The sequence below is a fragment of the Mesocricetus auratus genome, unplaced genomic scaffold (assembly GCF_017639785.1).
Source record: "Mesocricetus auratus isolate SY011 unplaced genomic scaffold, BCM_Maur_2.0 Super-Scaffold_15014, whole genome shotgun sequence".
Lineage (NCBI taxonomy): Eukaryota > Metazoa > Chordata > Mammalia > Rodentia > Cricetidae > Mesocricetus > Mesocricetus auratus.
Window position 1 is genome coordinate 51,904,901 of NW_024429186.1, and position 9,717 is coordinate 51,914,617.

Consider the following 9,717-nt stretch of genomic DNA (forward strand, 5'->3'; position numbering starts at 1 on the left):
AGAAACATACTTAGATTAACAATTATGGGGTAATTACTTAAGGCAGAGCTAGCCAGTAAGAGACAAACAAGGCCAACAGCTTCATAATTAATATAGCCTCCTGTGTGTTTATTTGGGACTCATGCGGATCTAGAACCAGGCGGGCGGGAAGGCTCCTCTCAAAGAAAAAGCTTCTCTTAACAAGGGTTTCTTAATCTACCCAAATAAATAAAACTGAAAAGCAAGTATAAGTCAAATTGTTACACATTTGTTGTTATAAGGTAATTAAATTCTTCCTAAGAACGATATAACTCTCTTAACATATACATTTGTACCTATTTAACTTTTCCAAATTTTCATTTGAAAATGGAGATTCACAGTTCTAAGTAACCATATTATTGGGTAGGTCAGAATTTATCCAAATGCGACTGACTGCTTAATATTGATTTTAACATGTTCTTTCAACTTTATTCAAACAAAATATATTCAATTATCAATATCCCAGAAGTACTTAACATATTCAAAAATAAATTTCATGCTATCAAAAGGTGATGTTCACTTTAATCCTGTTTGCCTTCACGCCAATGTCTTGAACCTTCATTCCAGGCCACATAGACAAACAGGGCCAGCACCACATGAACAGCAACAACAGCAACAATTGCAGCATAAAAGTAGCTGTCTCTATTGGACATTCCGAGGGCACCTTCAAATACATAAGATTTAGTTGTAAAATACAACCCAGTAGGAACTGTGATCATTAAAGCTGTGATGAACAGGAGTGTCTTGATGGTTGAAGCTAAAGAGTTTTCATTTCTGAACTCTGGGGGCTGCAGCGCATTCAGCGCCGCTTTATCAAGGCGCTCCATGGCATGGCCGTGAGGGCAGCAGTAGGCACTAGGTAATTCCAGAAGTTACTTTTAGCCATGGCATTTTATGACAGCAATAAAATTCCTTACTAAGACAGTATGTGATAGAGAATTTTAAACACAACATAAATTCAAATTTCAAATGCTTAGTATGAATTAAAAATAATGACATGTAAAGAAAATGACATATATGCGAATTTGATAAAAAAAAAAGGTTAGTAAGCTTCTTGATTCACCAGATACTTGAACTTCCTGAATGTTTGTGTTTTGCTAACACATATCATGGTTCCTTAATTGTCAGAGCTTCCGTAAGTGGTCCAAAATGCAAATGGTGCACTGCAATGTTTATAAATTAAACCTACTGAGCGTGGTGCATAGAATGGCTTTGTCTCTGTTTAGAAGACTTGGAAATTTGATTGTGGTGGTACCCCTTGAGAGAGAAAGGAAAATAAGTTTCAGGTGTTGTTATTATTGTGCGTCTTCATAGTTGAGCCACATTCTACATGTTTAGGTTTCCATAGTGAGTATTGCAGAGTTCAGCGTGTGAAGTAAATTAGAGGTAATTTGGCACAGGTCATCGTGACCCAGTCTCAATTGTGACATTATTAAATTTTGTCTTCCTAAGCAAAACAAAGCACTGGGTTAATCATGCTTCTCTGAACTGATTTGAAGAATGAAGAGGAGGAGGGGAGGGAGTGGGAAGTGGGATTGGTGTGTAAAATGGGAAAGGGTTGTTTTAAAATAAGGAACATAAAAAAGAATAAACCAGCTGAGTAGGAACGAATCCTGTCATGAAATGAATTGGCTTTGGGGAAGCTGTAGGATGGGGAGCAGCTGGTCAGGGAACAGGGTCACTGCCTTGAGGATGATGCCATAGCCCACTCTGGACTTGAGGATGATGTCATAGCCCACTCTGGACTTGAGGATGATGTCATAGCCCACTCTGGACTTGAGGATGATGCCATAGCCCACTCTGGACTTGAGGATGATGTCATAGCCCACTCTGGACTTGAGGATGATGCCATAGTCCACTCTGGACTTGAGGATGATGCCATAGTCCCCTCTGGACTTCTTCCTCTTCCTCCCCCTCTCTTTGTCCTCCTCCCTTCCCTGCTCTTTACAGTGCCTGTCCTGCTTCTCCTCTCAAAAAACTGGTTATTCAGAAAATTTCATAAGCGTGAACCCAAGGAACCCAGAGACAGAGAGAGAGGAGCGATGAGCAAATTGGCAAAGAATGGGCTGGCAAAACCAGCAGAGACAGCTGATCTGAACAGGGGAGAGCTCTTGGACCCCAGACTGACAGCTGGGAGGCCAGCATGGGACTGATCCAGACCCCCTAAATGTGAGAGTCAGTGAGGAGGCTTGGGCAACCTATGGGGCCCTGAGCAGTGGATCAGTGTTTATCCCTCAAATACAAACAGTCACTGTGTGCCCATAATACAAAGAGGGATGCTCTCTCAGCCTGGACTCTTAGGGGAGTGCCTGAACCCTACCCTGAGTGAAATGACAGACTCTAGATATCCCCTCTGTGGAAGGAAATGGAGATAGATTAGGAGGATTGGGGGGGGATGGTGGGGGGATGCGGGAGGAGGGGAGGGAGAGGGAACTGGGATTGACATGTAAAACAAGCTATTTAAAATAAAAAAGCGTCTTTTTCTTAGCCCTTAATGACTAAAAATGCAGCCTCTGCTCTCACAGATTCCTATTCTAATCTTATGGACAGAATGCTTTTCATTTTGCAAATTTTACCTTCTATTCTTTTCTATGTTTGTTTCCAAATTATTAATTTCTTTGTTCTGTTTACTTGCTATAGATTTTGGTTTTGTGATTCTCGCCCCCCTCCCCCAAGTAGCAGAGGATGAAATTTTCAAACTCATGAACCATGTGTAGGTAAAGTTTGGAAGTAATGACCATGTGCTCTTTGCTGTGTGCAGGGAGGTGTAGCCTGTGGGGAAACTGAGAAAGCCACTCCAAAAAGGATGGGTGAGGTAGACCAGTTTCTCTTTAGCCAATGTTGTGGCTTGTGCTTGGATGCAAACACAGTGCCCCTTAGTGGGTAGACCATGTTTGAGAATAGAGGATCAGGCAAACATAGACCATGCAGATTTCTATTCTTTTCTCATTACTATCCTCTTCTCATCTTGACACTTAGCTGTTGTCTGGATTAGCAAAGATGGACCAGTGACCACCTTCCCAGAAGGCTTTGCTGCCTTCACTCTGTACCTTTCAGAAAACCAGTCATTAAGATCTTTGCTCAGGAAAAATTTTCTTTCCCTTTAGCGTTTTTTGTCACTGGTAATCCTTTTTCTTTTCTGGGTACTATTACACTGGGGACTTTGGAGACTGAGAGGGAGAGCTAAGTGCATTTAGTTCTTGATTACTACCAGAAGATTAAGTTTTTCAATGGTGGCAATGTTTACAATGCAAATTTTGTCCTTTTAAACTCACTGGGTAATCTGGTAAGAATTTTTCTAAAAATGGTAAATTCTGTACTTAGCATAATTTTCAGCTAATCACACAGACAAAGACAGGCACCACGAGCTGCACCTGACCAGAATATCAAGCACCTGAAACGGAATAAAATGATTTTGTGTGTGCCTTGGCATGTTCACACGTGTGGGCCCTCCTGTGAGCAGCTGAGCAGGTTACCAGGCATAAATAACACACAATGACTGGCATTGGAATGATAACAAAGTGGTCATGTTTTGAATTTTATGAAAAGAAATGCAATTCTTATCATGTCTCAGGATGGACCTATGACTTCTGTTTCACAACTTCCAGGGTTGGCATTCTATATTCTTGACAGGTATTTTAAGCTTGTGACAGTATAATTTCTTTTCCCACCGAGCAGTTCTAAGAAGCTAGTCTATTTTCCCCTTCCCAAGAGAAATCACTCCTATTCTACCTTTATGCAAGAAAAATCCTTTTCTCTATCTTGAGGTCAGCTTTCTGGAAGTCTCCATTTTTTTCTCTCCCTTTCATGCTTTTATTCCTATTCATGTGGATTTCTTATGAGGCCCTCCTGGGACACACCACCACCAACATTCTCTCTGAGTTTCCTTTACATCAAACATCACACCCATAAATATCACACCTCTCCCTCGTTTTACCATTTCCCCTATTCTCTCCAGGGCTAAATTTTTGTTGTCATTATCTAATATACTGCTAAGCTCTTAGACATAAGAAAAAATATTTCTGCATCAAGGTTATTCTGTAATCTGAAAGTCTATCTGTTAAAGCAAATTCTGAACCCAGGGAAAACTAGGAGTCTGTAGATAGCCACAGACCTACCTACTTTCAATGATTACACCAACTATTTTTCTTTCTGTTCTCTTCTGTTATATTCAGAAACACTGTTAGGTATTGGGATTCATAGCTGAATAAAACTTATATACTATTTTAGAAATTTGTAATTAGGTATGTGTGATATACAATATATATGCCATGTATTATTATATGTAACATTTATTGTTAGAAAAATAACTACTGAAGTCTATCCAACATGGTGCGACTACATCTCTCAGTTTTTATCCACCTAATTTGCTGTAATTTGTTTCCTCACTCCCTCCTTTCCCCCTATCCTTACTTTCCATGATTTCACTTCCTTCCTCTCTATGAAATAGTGCATTGTCTCCTTCCCAAACTGCTGAATGTGACCCTATTTGGACAAAGGGTCAGATGTCCAGTGAATTCCATCTTAAATGGAAAAGGGTCAGATATCTTTGTAGATCCAATGAAGTTAAGGAGCTTGTGATGAAACCATCTTAAGTTACACAACTAGATCCTAATTCTAGTGGCAAATGTCTTTGTAGATACAGAATTGTGATAAAATGGACACACAAAGTAGCTAGCTGTGTAAAGATGGCACCATAAACAGGACCCATGTGGCTACAAGCTTAGGTTGCCTAGGATGGTCAATAACCCCCAGAACTTGCAGGAAGCAAGGAGGAACATTTCTGTTCAGTACCATGGAAGGTGTGTAGTCCCATAAATACTTGCTTGTAGACTTCCTGCCTGTGAAATGATGGGAAAATACGTTTTTACCACTTTAAGCCACTTAGTTTTATATTACTCTTTTAAAGTGGCCTCAACAAAGGAACACAACAGGTGAGAGTAGGCCAAAGGTTAGAGAGTAGCTCTTCTTTCATTTACTTTATTGATAAAAATTTTTCTATTGGACACAAAATTATGTAAGTTGGTATGGAAAGTACAAAAGACATTCTCTTATGGATGGATAAAAATGTATGGACAGGGAGTTGAGAATTATGGAAGCTGAGAATTATGCCCATTTTTCCAGTACTGAGAAATCAGGTGAGTCCACAGACACGATGGTTATTTTCCTACGCGAAAGCATTATCAGTAACTACCTGGATGTAAACAAATGTGCATGTGGGTATGTATGACATAGAAAAGAGAAAAGAGAGGTTAAATATTAAGTGGTAAGGAAGGGTTATGGACAGGAGTTACGAAAGAGGGTATGAACCTAATTGTTTTTTTCTGGCATGAGCCCTTTCGTTTTGGGTGGCAGATAAGCACATGAAACATACATTCCGTAATAGAAATGTGGGAGGCAGTCTGAATGAAGCTCAACAGCTTCTGAATGGCTTTTCCAACTGTCTAAAAGTTCCCTGAGATACACAGGCCTCAGGGCTGGTTCATTTCAGCGTGCGATGGTTTTTATGATAAAGTTTATAAAACTGTAAAACAATGTTAGAATTATTTACTGTGTATGTGATGGGTATGTGTGTGCATCATGATACATGTGTACAGGTCAGTGGCTACTTTGTGGAGTGGTTCTGTGTGTTTACCTTTATGTAGGAACTGGGGATGGGGCTTAGGTGGTAAGCCTCTATGAGCTAAGCCATTCTTCTGGTCCCCTCTAGCTTCTTAAAGAGGCTTTCCTAAAGTGATATTCTAATTTTATTATTTCAATTACCAAACATGTTCATTACAAATGCAAAGAAAATGCTGTTTTTATACTCAGAGGCTAAATGTTAATTGATAACACCATTTATTGCCATATGGTTGGAGTGTTGCTGATTATTCCAATGGACATGTTAATAAAAATATTAGTTTCTTTAAAAATCATGTCCAATTGTAAAAAGAGTCTCCTCAGGTTAGCTAAAATGGCTTAAGAAGGAAGCAGGCTGTAGTATTAACTACTTGCCTCCAGGTAAAAAATTAAATACGCAAATTAAATTCTTACACACCAGACACATTCTTCTTTTCTCATCTTTTAATTTCAAACTATAAAATGAATGCAGAAAATGAATTAAACGCAGACATAGCTAATCAATCACTTTGGGAGGAATCTCTATGTCACTCCATTCAGGTAAATAACCAGAATTCTTGCAGGGCTTTCTCAGTTACAGCTTCCTAAGCATGCACCCTCAAATTCTTGAATTTTCTTTGCCTTTCTTTGATTTTTTTTTATAAATTATACAAATTTAAAGTACTATATTTTTATATAGGAACAAAAACTTTTCTGTAAAGTTAAGAAAGGATTTTAGGCAATAATCAAGCCAAATTTGAAGTGAAATACTATCATTCTTAGAACAATCAAAACAAACATTAAATATGTGATGAAACTGTCATAGGTTGTAAGTGGTAGAACACCCTTTCTTCCTTCTTTCGTACCCTCCATCCCTCCTTCCTGAAGTCTTGGCAGAAGAAGGCCTTGTATTTGGGATTCTCATGCTTATAACTTGCAAATTCTGGGATCATAGGTGCTCACTATCATCTCTGGTTTATTTTTGGCTTATGACGGATTGAACCTAGGACTTCCTGCACACCAGAGAAGCGTCCTGACAACTGAGCTACATCTCTGTCTCTACAAAGAAAACTGTCTAACTTACAGCTGTCTAGCCTACAACAGCATCTTAAAATCTCCACATATTTAACATGTATTTTATGAGTTTGACCCTTTGCGTAAATCCCTGATATCATACTTTCAAAGTATAACACAAACCTATTATCTCCTGAAATTCCTGTGTTTTTGTGTGCATGTTCAAGCTTGAAGTAAGATGTACTTTCACTTAATGTGAATTCTGTCCTCTTAACTTCTTAATGTACAGCACATTTATACTGCTATCATTAGGCACTCTATTGCATAACTAATCTCTAGAACTTGTCTTGGAAAACTACACTTTACACCAACTGATTGGTATCTCTCCATTTTTCTTCCGCTCATAGCAAGTCTATTTTCAGCATCTATGAGTTTGAGGGAATGTGGTCGCAAGGGTGGCAGTGTTTGTACATTCCTGGGCTTGTGTCTGAGCCACCTAGGGAGAAGTGGTGGTGGGGAAGAGGTGTCCGTGACAATGGTGGTCATGCCAGTGTCAGGGGAGATGGGCGGGAAGCAGCAGAGAATTTGATCATTTATAAACACCGTATGAAGCCATACACACTTGTCATTTAGATTTCCACGAATGGTAGACTTTCCTTCTTGTTAGAAGCAGGAAAATTGCCCTTTGGATGCATATGCTGTGTATTATTTACCCTTCTTCCAATAGACACAGGTGGTTTCTGTCTCTTTCTGTTCAAATGATGTTGCAATGAACAAGGGAGTGAAGGTTCCCATTGGAAAATGCTGACTTCATTCCATTGTATACTCCCAGTGATAGGATTGCTGAACCCTGTAGTAGTTTTATTTTTAAGTTTTCCCCCATTTTTATGAAATTTTATTTCTTTTGTTTGTAATTTGACATATTCAACTATAATTACATCATTTCCCATCTCCATTACCTCCCCTCCAACCCCTTACACATGCCTCATCCAATCCCTCTCAAAGTCATGGCCTCTTTTCTTTATTCTTGACACACACACACACACACACACACACACACACATTCTCTCTCTCTCTCACACACACACACATATACACACTCACACACACACATCTACCCTTTATAAGAGTTCAATTGGAGTTGCTTGCATCTGCATTATTTTTTACATTTCAAAACAGGAAGAACCAGGTGAATTTTAACAATGTATTTTATTGTCACCCAATGCATCTCCAATATTATTATTCCAGCATTTAATCAATGTAAATATTGACCCATATTTTCAAATTGTAATAAATCTTTGAAATCTGAAACGTGTTTTGTATTTGTGGCTGAAGTATAATTTGTAGTGGGTAAATCCAAGTTTTTGGTAATAGCACAATTATAAGGATATCTTCTTTGATACCCAAAATACATATTTATATATGAAATAATGTGGGATCAAGTATTTTACCACACAATAGCTTAATCATTCCAGCTATATAAGTTGGAGTGAACATGTGTTTCCATTGTTCTCTAGCACTATTTTGTCATATATCAAATGATCACAACTGAGTAGACATGTTTCTGGGATTAATAAATGCTTACTTTGTTTTTAGATGGATATTGTTTTGACTGATTGAATAAAAGAACAAACAATGATTTTCCAATCAGTTGGCTCTAAGTTTCTGCCAGTTTAAAACAGAGTTGTTTAGGAAACCCTTTTGTGTAAATGTGCAGGCTCAGCTTCTTCCCATTCCTCATTTTTCCTGGGCCGGAGCCTGGGTGTGTGAGAGCCAAAACCTAATGTAGTTCTGGGGAAGAAGGACGTGAGATATTTCAGTAGTTCCCTTGCTGAATTTGCCCCTCTTTAATATTAATATAAATATTTTATGTCATCTATCTCTATCAATCATCTATTACCTATTATCTATTTATCATCTATCTATCTATCATCTATCTATCTATCTATCTATCTATCATCTATCTATCTATCTATCATCTGTACTTTTCTCTGTTCCTGTCTCTTTCTTGTCCACACTCCACAGGCCCCCACGGGCAGTTTCCTGCCTTTCCTTATGGCAGGGGAAGTTTTTATATCAGAGTCAGTCTTGCCTCTTGATATGTTAATTAAAGCTTTATGAATTTATTAAGCATTTTTCTTTTAGCTGAAGCAGGCTTTCAAGAGTGTTCTTTTGTTAGAGATTTGAAAAACAGGATGACAATGCTGGGCAGTGATTATTTTCCACTTGGTATCAGTCCTTGTATTGACAAGGAGATTCACAGAGTCACATAATTTAGAGAATTTGCACCAGAAGATATTTCAAAAGATGTGGGTACACTACTGAAAAAGGGAAAAGGGGATGCCCCCTCCCTTAGATTTCCATATAGAAGTGCCAGATGAGTAGAACTGAAAGCTAAAGGAGAATCCAGAAAGCATAATCTTTAAGCAAGGACAACTGCATGGGAATTTATTTTCTACAGGAAGCAGCTGCAGAACTTTAAATTCCAAACAAAACAAAAAGACCAAAAAACCCCCAAACCAAAAAATAAAAACCAAACCAAAACAAGAAAAACCCTCAAAAACTTGTATAGCTAATAGACCATGCTGATTTGTTTTGCAAAACAAATACCAAATTATGCATAGGTAGGAGGAAATAGCAGCACAAGATTTTAGGTCTGCTAGGACACATTACAACATTAAACATGGTGAGTGTAACAGAATAATATTTGTAAAAATAGCATGTAGCATTCAAGATCAAATATAAGTGGGAAAACTGCTTGGAATCCCCAGAGACAGATCTGCTTCCTGTCCTTACATCTATACAGATCAGAGATGCATAGCTTGTCTAGGTAAACAGGCACTGCTTGTGAACAGAAATAAGAGATGGAAAGAGAGGAAACCTAGCTTATTTCTAGAGGAATTTGAAACTGTTTTGCAGGAAAGCTTACAGGATGGTTGGGAAGGCTACCTTCTTGCATGGTGGGCAAATACTGTATCACTGAACTACACACCCAGCCTAGCAGAGAAACTTTGTAACTGACTTCAGTTTGTAGGGTGTGCAGGCATAAATAAAGGCGCTCTACAAGTATTTTAAAATGCCTTTTGT

At 38.4% G+C, this 9,717-nt stretch overlaps 1 protein-coding gene across 1 annotated transcript; it reads right to left on the minus strand.

Moving 5' to 3' along the window:
• Nucleotides 1-481: 481 nt before the first annotated feature.
• LOC101833846 (vacuolar ATPase assembly integral membrane protein Vma21-like) lies at nt 482-874 on the minus strand. Its single transcript, XM_040743377.1, has one exon. It carries the CDS (start codon nt 843-845, stop codon nt 540-542), a length of 306 nt encoding a protein of 101 aa, XP_040599311.1. The 5' UTR covers nt 846-874; the 3' UTR covers nt 482-539.
• Between the last annotated feature and the right edge of the window lie 8,843 nt (nt 875-9,717).